This window comes from Mus musculus, chromosome 6 (genome assembly GCF_000001635.26).
Source record: "Mus musculus strain C57BL/6J chromosome 6, GRCm38.p6 C57BL/6J".
Taxonomy (NCBI): domain Eukaryota; kingdom Metazoa; phylum Chordata; class Mammalia; order Rodentia; family Muridae; genus Mus; species Mus musculus.
In genome coordinates, this window is record NC_000072.6 from 13,827,963 (window position 1) to 13,840,992 (window position 13,030).

At 40.5% G+C, this 13,030-nt stretch overlaps 1 protein-coding gene across 9 annotated transcripts; it reads right to left on the minus strand.

Annotated features, from left to right (window-relative positions):
- Positions 1-6,443: 6,443 nt before the first annotated feature.
- Gpr85 (G protein-coupled receptor 85) lies at positions 6,444-11,980 on the minus strand. Of its 9 annotated transcripts, none has more exons than XM_017321705.2 (4): positions 11,680-11,975; positions 10,598-11,217; positions 10,317-10,418; positions 6,444-9,111 (listed from the first exon to the last, which is right to left on the minus strand). In XM_017321705.2, the coding sequence occupies exon 4, from the start codon at positions 8,939-8,941 to the stop codon at positions 7,829-7,831; it is 1,113 nt and encodes a 370-aa protein (XP_017177194.1). In that variant the 5' UTR covers positions 8,942-9,111; positions 10,317-10,418; positions 10,598-11,217; positions 11,680-11,975; the 3' UTR covers positions 6,444-7,828. The 9 variants fall into 9 exon arrangements, with proteins under 9 accessions (XP_017177194.1, XP_030111387.1, XP_030111390.1 ...); XM_030255527.1 differs by having other exon boundaries at positions 10,317-10,454; XM_030255530.1 differs by lacking the exons at positions 10,317-10,418; positions 11,680-11,975 and adding exons at positions 10,037-10,160; positions 11,313-11,560.
- Between the last annotated feature and the right edge of the window lie 1,050 nt (positions 11,981-13,030).

Consider the following 13,030-nt stretch of genomic DNA (forward strand, 5'->3'; position numbering starts at 1 on the left):
GTCATTTGCAATGGAAGCAGAGCATCGGATCTGTCTGATTAAAATTAAAAGTGCTGTTATGAACTTAGCACATGAATAAAGCAAAAGCCTAGTGAGTGTTTTAATGTGCTATATATAGATATTAGCTAGTGTTGATATCAATAAGCTGGGATCAGGTTGGGCTTTCAGCTGCTTAGGTAGGGACCTAGTTAGTTAAAATATTGCACAAGAGAAGTGGCTCTCAGTGGACCTCTGCCAGTTGTGGGAAGCTCTGTTGGACAGGAATAACCATGACATTAATGTCCTGGAAACATCCGTGACCCAGATAGATCAACTATAGATTTTTCCAAGCCAGAGGAATTTTATTATACAGTGAGAGAACTAAGAGGCCCAGAGAATTGATCATAGCTTATAGCTGACCAGCAGACCAGCTCCTAATACTGTGACCCTTCCATTTTTATACACTGAATGATTAAATAATCGCAACGTTTCCCAAGACACAGAGGCCACTGTATTGGGGAAACAGCACCTCTTACTTTAGAAGATGGACTTGCCTTGACAATTACTGCTGAAGAGATCAAAGTGAGAGAATGAAACACAGCTGTTAGGGGAACAGAGAAAATGGGCAACCCAACAGATTAAAAGAGGCAGTGACAATGGGATGTGTGTGCACCTGTCCATAAGTCAGTATAAGAAACTGTATGATAATTACCGGGCTGCACGAATACCATATAAACAGGACTAGCAAGGTAATTCTACAGCACTCTCTATCAATTATCTCCTTAGTAAATATAGGTCTAAACATTGGTATGGAAGCTGTAGAAGGTTTGAGGGCAGGAACATAAATATCCCTATCTGGAACAGGGACTAGTAATGGTGAAGGTAGATCTTTAAGAGAGAATGAAAGAGCCTGAATGAAAAGATTTTGTGTAACCTACAACAATCCACTATGTTAACATCTTCCCTTTTGAGAATGTGACTAAACTTAAATAGTACAAAAAATAGTCGGATCTAGGTAAAACTGTCCACCTGGTGTGAGCTGTGTAACCCACTTTTAAAATCTGAGCAGTGTCCTTCTGAAAAAAAAAAAAAAAAAAAAAAAAACCCAACCCCTGGTGGATTCTCCTTTCTGCTGTAGCAGGATCTCACATGAAAGTAAAGATGGGTTTTAGCAACCTGGTACTCTTTCTTGTTTCTTTCAGAGCCTCTGTGGGAAAGGAAAGCAGGCAAACAAGGTGAAGCTGAGTTCCAAAGGCCCTGGGAGCACTCTCTTCCTCTTCCTCCTCTCTCCTCTTCCTCCTCTCTCCTCTCCTCCTCTCCTCCCCTCCCCTCCCCCCGCCCTGCCTCTCCTCTCTCCTCTCTCCCCTCCCCTCCCCTCCCCTCCCCTCCCCTCCCCTCCCCTCCCCTCCCCTCCCCTCCCCTCCCCTCCCGTCCCCTCAGCTGTGCTCCTTCCGTCCCCTGTAGTTTCTAACCTTCAACAATGATTTTCTTAACATAAACAGCAGCAGCAGTAGAAACTCCAGCTGCAGCCACCATTTATGAACATCCAGTTCCTGGGTATTGCATGAATGAATGTTTAGCTTGGCTGAATAAAGGTACTTGACAGCTACCCTTGCCTTTACTAACTTATGCAGGTTACTTAACTCTCTCTTACAGCCTCAGCCTCTACATTTACAAATTATAATATTAATAACATCTACTTTTGATAGTCAAATGAGTCAATACCAGAAACATGTTTAGGATATTCGTGGGCATATTGTAAAGTAAAAATGATTATTTCATATAATTTTAAGGCATAATTTTTTAAAACTATTTCTCTCCAGTTTGCAGATAAACATATTGGAACTCAAAAAAAAAATTAACTAGTAAGAGACAGAATAAGGGCTTCAACCTTCAAGTGTTTTTGCTGTTTAGCTACTATCCCTCAGCTTCAGCTAAATCACATACAATTGTTTGATGAGTTTTCTGTTGAACACATCAGGGGTTTTTCACATGTCTTTTTCGCTTGCCCATCCTGCTGCTGCTCTATCCGAACAGCTCCATTAACTTTGTCAAGCCAATGAAATGAAAACTACCCTGCAAAGCCCGTGTGTTCAGTTGCCACTCTTCCTCCCTCACCTCCCTTCTCCCACCTTCACAGAGTTAATTGCTTGTCTCTGTTGCTTTAACACTTATCTCACCTGTCTCCCTCACAGCACTTAGCACATTGTCTCAGACTCTGTCGATGTCTTCAGTGTGAGATGATGAGGCTCCTTTGTAGCATAAAGTAAAGTTTATTTAAAATGTTAGACTCTGCCAGGGCGGCAAAGGCACTCTTCTGCTGAATCCTCTCAACACTTCCAGAACTCATAAGCTATTGTAATCCCATTTCTATTGATAAATCAGAAAGGCAAAATCACTTGACAGAGTCCATCTAAAATAGGGGCATAGTGAATGATTATCACATTAAAATTATGTTTCAATAAACAAATACTTAGCAAAAGGGTAAGAAATTAGAAAAAGAAGTTTTCATGGGAAAAACAATATTAAATTCAACGTTTTTTGATGAAAGACAAAAGAACAAATTCTGCTTCATTTATTTAATTGTTCTTTTCCCGCTCCCTAAGTCTATAAAAAGAATCAAGTGATTAGCTTTGCCTACTTCAAGCTCAGTTCTCAATCCAACTTGAACATTTTTGGGTATTATTATCCTTTGACTGTGGCATAACAGGTACCTTTCTTACACATCCTATGGTCAACAGTGGGCACCCACACACTGTTAAATGCTTCAGTCCCTTACTAGTTATCAAAACCTCATAAAACTTGCCCTGAATTACAATGTCAGTGTTACTATTTGTGTCAAGAATGTATTATTTTCCACGCTGTTAGGATGATGTGTCCTGAGGCATCCAAAGGTGGGAACTGGTTGTAAAAGTCAGGTGTGACCCTCCACCTGACCTGGGCTAGGGAAACATTCTCCTGGCCTTCATCTCAGAGCCTTAGAGGATCTGGGGCTTCATCTGCTTCCTGGCTTGGTGAGAGGAAGCTGGCTTTAAAAGCCTTTTAAGTCAAAAAGTAGCAGCTAATGGGCAACATCCTATTGACAAAAGGAGATGATGCAAAAGCTCCCTTCCTTGTTTAAAAACAAGGCCTTATTTATGTAACTTGTTTTAAAGTTAAAGGCTTTTGGTTTTATTATTTGTTTTTGGAATATTGCATCACAAGGCAAAAGTTTTGTCAATCTGGTTTACTCCAAACCTATCTCCCTCTGTTGCTCTTTTTTGTTTTTTCAAAAATATTCTTAATTTACTTGACTATTTTGATTTATGGCAAAACTAAGCTGGCCATTTATTTACAAATGGCGTCTTATCTTTAAGTACTGTGAGGGCTTTGGAGTCACACCTCAGCTTTGAGCAATTCTATCATTTTAATATGAGATAAACAAAGGTTTCGAAGGTCGAAGGAAGTCACAGAATCAATGCATGGCCATAATTGAGAAGGACAATATCATTTTCATTAATGAACAGATAATAGAACTTGTAATTTCCATTCAAAATATTCATAAAAGTCTATTATCAAAGATAAAAGTAATATATTTGTTTTTTATGGAAAAACAAACTCATAAGATTTGAAAATTATAAATAACTCGGACTCACTGACTTTACTTTGATTTTAGTGTTGTTAGCTGGTGTTTGAAAGCATGAGCTATTATTTTAGCTCTTTTTAAAAAATTTTTTTTAGTATGGAATTTATACAAGGTAAAATTTTGTGTGTAAACAAGTTATAGTCTATGCTACACATGAAATAAAATAGAATAAAACCCCCAATTTGTCTAATGGTGACTACAGCAAAGTGAAGAGTTTGGGTTCAATGTACCACTTCCCAGCAGGATCACAGAGGCAGCCTAGTTCAGTAGTTAAATGACATACATATATGTCATTATGCTCGCAATGGAAATAACTGCTGGAGTCCAAACCAACTTCAAGCTATAGGACGCTCAGCAATTGTACTTTCACCTTGCCAATAAGGAACAGTCGAAATCTTACAGGGGCAGGATATTTGAATAATAAAAATGCAACTCATTTCACATATTGTTTCCCTCTCTGGTTGGTACCAGGGAAGATCTCCTCTCCCCCCACCCCACCCCCGCCCACCAGCCCCCCATGCTAATCACTAAGATGCACAGGGACAAGTTTTGTCATCTGACTGTACTTAGACATTTTCCTGGTAATTTGAGAGAACTCTTGACTATTGCAGAAAAGACTCATCTCCAAGTCTCTTGAAGGAATTGAATTATGTCCCGTGGGAGTAAACAATTAGGACACAGTGGGGTGGGGAAAGGCTTCAGGTTTATGTTCCTCTGTGACTTTATACAAACTGTAAGCAACATGGGAGCTGTTCCCAAAACACAGTGTCAGCAATACATCGAAGCTTGAGTGACAGGATCCTGACATTTTCCTTAGTAAGTAGCAAACGTCTTCCCAGAGTTGACAAAGTAGGACATATAAAAGATTCCAAGGCAAACCAGGAGATAAGGCATTAGAGAGAAGGTGCAAACACTTAATTTGTGCTCATTAATTCTGATGCTGCTCTAGGAGTATTTATGATTTTAGCACACACGACTGTTACTCCATATCTGTTGATCCTTTCCCAGGTGTCTAAGCTCAATAAGAGATCATTCTGTCATGTTTTCCACAGTACTCACAACATGAAACCCAGAGCTTGGAACAGATTTACTAGGTAAATGAGGAGACTATTCAGATGAGCATCCATAGAAATGTGGCTATTTCCAATTGTTAACAATGACAGATCAGTTAATTCTATAGAGTATGATGATGTTGAAATTCAGTTAGCTAGTATGTAAAGAAGATAGTCAATTGACTTTCCTATTTACAATGAATGTTTTTCAATTATAATCCATTTTGTTATTTAATTCAAGCCTATGTAGAAAAACAGACAAGCGACTCACCTCCATCTGCCTTAGTTAATATCTGCATGGGATTCCACAGCCATGAACATAAAAATCTACTGTGTACAAAGTGAACCAGATGGCAGAGCACAGGCATATCCACCGAAAAACATTACCACTCTGATGGAAAAACCATGTGAAGACTGTTCAGCTCTGTAGTGTAATTAGTCCAAGAAGAGCCCATTATTTATTGATGAGGAGTCTCTCTCCATGGGAAGTTGGACTCCCCAGTGAGAATGTATTTTTATGGATTGAGGATTAGTAACCTTTTCAAGTTGAATTAATTACCAACTGTTTTTATTGACTACGGAAAGGGTTACCAAAATAGCAAAATTTTTTGTCATAAAGACCCTGGGGAAGACTTTTACTTTTTTTTATTACTACGATTATTTACTGGCTTAAAAACCTGATTGGTAGCTGAGGCTGTGACTGATCCACTGATTCAGCCTTCATCTGAAAATTTCAAGTTGTTCAAGAGAGACAGTCACTAGAGTTAACTGTGTTCACTAATCCCCTCCTGGGACCAGTCACTAATCCAAACTGAGTTATAGTCCAAGTAGCTAGGTGGAGTCAGGCAAAATCACTTGTCTTTCTCTTTTGTGCTATCACCAATCCCCTTGATCCACACCTGTTCACTTATCTAAGTAATGGAAGTATGGGTTGGTGAAACCCAAGTTTGCTGGCCTCAAGATCATTGCTGACATTTCTGATTGATATTTGAACCTTTAAGCAAAGTTCGTCATGAAAATAATCAATGTCATGTGTCTCTCCTGCAAATTTTGAGATGGAAATATGTTAGCAGATCATGCTTTGGTAACCGTGTTTTTATTGTGTTTTTGGTAATGGTTCTAGTACCAACAAGGAGCCTTTATTGCTGGATCCGCCTCACCTCTGTGTATTCAATTTTGTCCCAGATCAAATCAGCTTTGGTGTAGAAATGAGGTTAGACTGCTCACTAATAATGGCTTGAGCAAAAACTTTATAGTTGCATAGACATTGAAATTGTCAGTTATTTGTTTTTTTTCTATTTATATTAAAATTCTGTTTATATAAATACTATATCAGTGAGAAATCCTGTTTTACTAGGTTCTTAACCTTATTTTTCCTATACAAAAGAAAAACAAACAAACAAAATCCCTCCAGAAGCAAACAAAACTATGGAAATCCAATAGAACTAATGGCAACTTTCTCTGGCTTTGTAATACTGAGCCTACAAGCCTTTCTTAAAAGCAATAGATTTAGAACTCAAAATTTCTACTATACATTAAAATGCAATAATTATATTAAAATTCCAAACCAAACCATTAGACATATATTCATTTGTAAATACTAATGGCATATAATAATAAATAAAGGAATGGATTTGAAAAGCTTAATAATGCTTTTAAATATTAAGTCAGCTTTTTGCTATCATTCATATATTTTCAGTTTCAAAATATAGTAGTTATAAAAATAAAATTATTATAAAGCAAATTTGTCTAGTTTGTGCTTATATGCTAAATTAAAGAAAATTATATGCCAAATATGTAAAATTTATTCCACAAAAATTAACAGGCTACACAGATAAATTTTGGCAAATGCAACTTTATATTGAAGTTCACACATCTGTATCTTAAAGAATGAGACTCACAGAATCTAATGTATTTCTAAAATACCAGAAATCATATTATAAGCTTTCACAAGTTAAAACTGAAATAATTTAAAGGACCAATACACTGAATGTGCAGAAAGTATAAAGAAGACTGTGCCTTCCATACAATAAATGCTTCACAAGTTATGCCAGATGTCATACGAAGGCTGTGGGCGCCCCTGACAGCTGACATACAGTATAAACACATATCAACTGTCTGCTTCTTAGACCCCACTAGAATGGGCAGCACACCTCAGAAGAAAATCTCATTATACTAATGGTGTGCACCTTAATTTCCAAACCAAACCATTAGACAAGTATTCAATGCTCTTCCATGCACTTCCCGATGAGCAGCCAGGACCAGTTACTGATTCATTGCCTCTTGACTACTGCTCCACTGCTAAAGAAGATGAAGGATACTAGATAACCCTTTAAGGCAACACGTGTTTATTCTGCATTTTTCGAACTGCTCATCTCTGGTCAGTTGATTCCATTCATGTTGCCTCCCAGAGAGATATCTAGCATTTGTAAAATAGAAACAAACTGGAAACTTTTTCTTTTTCTTTTTTTTTACTGAATCAACAAAAAACACATAATACAGTTCAATGCTAGCAATTTCACTGGTAGGGAAGGAAAGTGGTATTTAGAAATAGCAATATATTAATACAAAAAAGGTAAACTCTAATTGGAACCAATATACTGCTTTGGAATGCTCCCCCAAACTTACAAGGCGTGTTTAAAGTGGTGTACCCCAATAATTCATGGCACATCTTTTAAGAATTACAGTACTGTTAAGTCCCCCAGTAGTGTAGTCTTTGCAAAACAAAAATAGTATGAAATGTTTTAAAGTCTTCAAACTTCTAAAATTAGCTTTTATCAACACATTTACCTCATGTCAACTTAATTTATTAAAATGTCCAATGCTAATTGTTTTTTGAAGTTTTTTTTCATATGTAATGATATACACAGCATTTAGCACTGATACTTAGCACCTGCTACTTTCGTTATCTAGTGTTCACCCACAGAAAGAAACTTAGGGCAGTGGTTCTGTCCTTTCTTAATTACAAACCTTCGCCAGCAGTCAGCAGGATCACTCCGAGATTTAAAATAGGATTATAGGTGAACTATTGCAAAGACTGCAGAATGTTGCCCAAATCCTTGTCACTGCTGATTCCCATCCTTGGTTTTCTTCTCCAGACATGGCTACAGGCCACAATTGCTTAGCAGAGAGGGTTAGTGTTTCACAAGGCTAAAGATTTACAGATGCTCCCTCATATAACACAGTAAGGTTCCCTTGGTAACCTGGATTTTCTGCAGTAAAGAAGGGTTGTGCTGAAACAGCGCCTCAGCTCCCTGTTGGAGAAAATGCAGACAAAGGGATTGATTCCTGCTTGGGCGAAACTCATCCAGACAGCGGCTGTTAGAAATCCCCCTGGTACTACAGGCCCTCGTGCAAAAACTCTCCAATAGCAGGCCACCAGGTAGGGACCCCACAAGGTTAGGAAGAGGAAAGTCATTATATAAAACATTCTGCTGATTCTTTTCTCCATTTTGAACTCATCCAAGACCAATAGCCGCCTTCTGCCTGTGGTATTCGCATTTTGCCTGATGCCCAGCAAGGTGGGTGGTGTGGGACCCCTTCCAAATCCTGCTAGCCAATTGGCAGCTGCCTGGCCGCTAGCTCCAGGGCCATGAAAGGTCCAGTTCTGACTCACTGCTGCTACAAACTGGACTGGCTTCATTTTCCTTCGATCGTGGACAAAAAATATCAGCTTGAGGTAGACAAGCTGTGTGGCTAGGAGGATGAGAGCAAGGAGCAGCATAAATCCTAGGGAATCGTTAGCCCTGAAGGAGCGGTGTTGGAAGGTGCATTGATCCTCCTCCCTAATGAAGGAGTAGGTGCCTACATCTAAAACTGGGGGGAATGCCATGGCCACGGACAGAGTCCACACCATGCAGATCACAGCCAAACACGTCCAAAAGGTCAGCCTCTTTGTATAGAAGCGGTGATGGGCGATGGCTAAGTATCTGGTGACGCTGATGCAGAAGAGCATGAAGGCAGTGTGGAAACAGGACAAAACCCCCAGGAAGGCAATCACTTTGCAAGTCAGAGTCCCGTAAGTCCAGGTGGAGCCATTTTTGACAGAGTTGAATACAAATGGAAAACAAATTGCAGATCTGAGGATGTCTGAGCAGCACAGATCCAGCAGGAAGTAGTAAGGAGCTCTATGCAAGGTCTTATCTTTCACTAGCAAAATGGAGATCAGAAGGTTGCCCACAACGCTGACTCCTATTATGAAACCCAGGGAAGTCAGTTTCAGAAAGGCTGTTAGAGGCGAGAGATTTTGCAAAATGTTGTCGGCTGCATGGCTATAGTTCGCCATAGATGGATGGAGGATAAGGAAACAGCCTCAGTCAAGTCTCATGATCTAGATATAAGAACAAGGAAAAGATAGATCCATACATTTTACTGAAAATGTAATCCACAAAGAGATCAGATCCGATCTGTGGCCATGCTTCCTCTTGCCTTCCGTTTGATTTGCCATCAGAACATCTGAAGAAGAGGAAGAAGAAGAAAAAGAAGAAGAGAAAAAGAGAGAGAACTATCAGTTCTTCAGTTGGTAAGTTATGATGTCAGTGCTGCCCCAAAGCTGTTCCTTTATGAGGAAGCAAGTAAAGTTTCAATGTTAAACAGTACTGTTTGCTTCAGCTGCAATTGGAGATGTCAGAGTACTTACTGACTGTTTCAGTACTCTAAACTAGGTAAACTTAACGGGGTCCTTATTCTAGACACCATACAGTCAGATTTGGGCATCTTCAGGAGGGAAGGGAATAAATTGTTCCACAGTTGTAAAATATGCCAGCCCCCAGCTTTGCAATGGAATCTGCAAGGTTGCTGAAAGGAGGCAGATAGCAGGCTCCCCACAGTTATCTGAGCTCCTGTAATACCATCAGTATTTTAAAGGAAGCCTCTCAGCTCATATGCATGCAGAGATCCTCTGCAAATGTATAGCTTTTGAGTCAAGTGCCCCTGTACATGCTGCATAAAAGTATTTGTTGATTAATATTGAAGCATAATTCTAACACCAGACTTCAAAATGACTAGAAACCTATCCGGAGATTCAATGTGATTTAATCTTTTGTCTTTCTTTCCCTACCCCACCCCCACCCCCCTTTTGGGAAAATCCTGTCCCTTTTAAAGCTACATGATTATTAAAAATGGTAAATGTAAATACTGGCCAGGGAAACACACCCAGAGGGATAATGCACTTCCATTTGTAAACCTTATATTCAAATGAATATAGCATGAAACGGTATCTCCGAGGCAATTAAGCCTTTCTCATTTACACTGATAATCTCTGTTGCAAATCACAAGTGGCTTTATTTTCAAACAAAATGCACATTGTCTCCTAGGTGCCAGTGAGCCACACCAGGGAAATCAGTTTCCTCTGTTATTCCCTTTGCCACTTCTCACTTGCCTGGAATATGCTGATGGAAGCCCAGGCAGAACTGCATCCGATGGTGTTAATTTCCCAACCGGTACATCCCCGGGTAAATACCGATCGCATCATGCAACATTACGAAACCTGAAATCCACCACCCCTGGATTTATAACAGAGATGGGGGAGGGGGAAGGGAGGGGGAAGAAGGGAGGGAGGGAAAGAGGGAGGGAGGAAGGGAAGGAGAGAGAGAGAGAGAGAGAGAGAGAGAGAGAGAGAGAGAGAGAGAGAGAGAGAGAGAGAGATATGCATTACATACTCGAAGATGGGAAGAGATTGCTTCTGTGCTGCAAGGGAAGGGTTCTCCGTGATTCGCAGTCTCATATTCCTCAGCTTTGCAAAGGTTTCCAGAAACCGAATTCTCAATAAGCGTTAGAAGATGCATTGTCTGAATGTACTTCCATTATGCAGTTTATTGTCAAAAAAAAAAAAAAAAAAAAAAAAAAACCCTCAGGGAGGGCTGTATCCTGATGAACCTGCAGTTTCATCAGCACGGTGCAACCCCCTCCCCCAAACTTAACCGAGAGTATATCCTCCTACCTGTTGGTGTTGGATATCCCGACAGACTATAGCTTCTTCTTTCTATAAATTGCTGATTTTTTTTTCCTGAGTGCCTTGACTGAGCATCCAGGCAGGGCTCGGCGGCGCCTGCGCGTTGGAGCCTCCTTCAGCTCCAGCCGCGTCCTCCCCTGTCGCAGCGGCACCGTCTCCCCCAGTAACGCAGGGGCCGCGGCGGCGGCGGCGCGGTGGCGAGGGCGGCGGCGAGGCTTGCTCCGGCCTCCGCCGAGCCAGCAGGAACCCCTGCCTGTCTCCGGAGCAGGCTGGCTTTGCTTCAAAGTCCTGTCCAGTTCAGCCGGCCCCAAATCAGGCTTTTGTTCCCTCGAGGCAGCTTCGGAACTTTTCCCTCCCCGCATGCATTGGCAGTGGGGGGCTCGGGAAGGCTCTTCCCGGACCTCAGGCCCATCCTCTTCCCCTAGGGCAGCGCACGAAGCCACCGTGCCGCGGACGGCCGCCTCCGCCCCAGCTGCCCCGAACCCTCGCCTTCCCCAAACATCGTCTTCCTTTCTCTGTCAGGGTGGTCCTGCTAAGCATTGGATGCGCCTTGTAGAATTCTTCTCAAATGATTTTTCCCCCTGCTGATCTTTGATTTGGCACGCTAGCTGGGGAGAGAAAAAGAAAGAATGAAAATTAAAAAAAAAAAAAAAAAAAAAAAAAAAAGGAAAGAAAAAAAATTAAGCACAGTCAAAAATCTTGCCAGTGGGGGAAGAAGGGAAGCGGGTTGGGGCAGCCTTGTCTTTGTCAGTGGTCATCTGTTCTTGAAGGCACGCAGATCTGCGTTTAAGGAAGGAGAGGCTAAGTTCAGGCGACAAGTGCAAAACCGATCTACACTCATTCTACCTTCTCGAACGTGACTAATGGATCAGGAGTACAAAGATTTTACATGGCTGTTCCTCGCATCCCACCCCAAGCAACAAGACTCTCCTTTCTCTTCCAAGCTGGGATGACCAATAGGTTGCTGATGTCAAAGCGGTGGAGTGTATGAGTTTCCCCTTTCCCTTTTTTTGTTATTAGACATTTAAAAAATAATAATACCAGGAATATGATGAATACCGGAAACTTACACCAGTCCACAAACACCACATAGTCTGACACCTGGTGATTAGGAACGCCCCAAGAATCATCCACGTCTCGATTCTCCCATTTCCAAAGAGTTTTTGCGAGGGTGGGGTAAGATTTTAAACAACTACCCACTCTTCACCCCTTAAAAGCTAGCAGGCACGCTTTCATTAATTCCCAAGGTGAAACGTCTGCTTGTCTTCCTGCAAGCTTATTGCTTTATAATAATCTGTTAATGAAATAGAAAAAAATATCTCTCTACAGTAATAATTCGATCTCGAGACAGCAGTAAAATACCTCATCGCTGGGTGGTGAGATTGTGACATTCAGGGGAAGTCAAGCCAATCAGCATACAGATAATATAGGTTAATTTACATATTGTATTTCTATTGGATACATAGAGGTAAAATGTTTAAAGCTTAAAAATGAATACTTCACTGTCATGATGTCACAGTCGTTACACAAAGACCAACGTTAGTAATACTGAAATAATGTTGAATTGCCCTGATTTGATTGGAGATTTTTTTTAGCCAATTAAAAAAATAATGATTAGCTGTGGGGTGTGTGTATGTGTGTGTGTGTGTGTGTGTGTGTGTGTGTGTGTGTGTCTGTTCTTTTGGTTATCCATAAAACATTTGCTTAGGCATCTTAGGAGAGTCAATCCTACAACAATACTGGAAGTAACTTGAAAATATTTCCACCCAAGGGAGACACCCTGGTTTTTGTGAAACACGACTCAGAAGAACTCAAAACCATATGATGGGTACAACTTTTAAGTAAAATCTCAAATTTGTTTTTTATGAAACTACAGATTAATTTTCTACTTAAATTTTCTACTTCTCAATGCGTTTTGCAAAGAATGGTTGTTTGCTGAACTTTTAAGATTAAAAAAAAACTATATAGAAAAAGCGATTCAAGTAAGTTAACTTAAATATCCACCATTGACAAGTTGTTAGGTTTTTCAGGTTAAGAAAACATTTAAAAGTAAATGTAAAGGTGAAAATAGATTGCCAGACCACAAGGAATAATTCATTTTGGCAAAAAGCATAGGGCTAACTAATCTTATACTTTTTTTTTTTAATCTTTTTTTCTTTTCTTTTTTTGAGACAAGGTTTCTCTGTGTAGCCCTGGCTGTCCTGGAACTCACTTTGTAGACCAGGCTGGCCTCAAACTCAGAAATCTGCCTGCCTCTGCCTCCCGAGTGCTGGGATTAAAGGCGTGCGCCACCACGCCCGGCTAACTGATCTTATACTTTAAGAAGCATATATTGGGGCTGATGAGATGCCTCAGGGAGTAAGAGCACTGACTGCTCTTCCGAATGTCCGAATCCCAGCAAGCAGAGTTGAGCGGGGCTAA

What these genes read in the sequence shown, in the direction of transcription:
- Gpr85 (XM_017321705.2), bottom strand. Translation starts at nt 8,941, where the DNA reads ATGGCGAACTATAGCCATGCAGCCGACAACATTTTGCAAAATCTCTCG.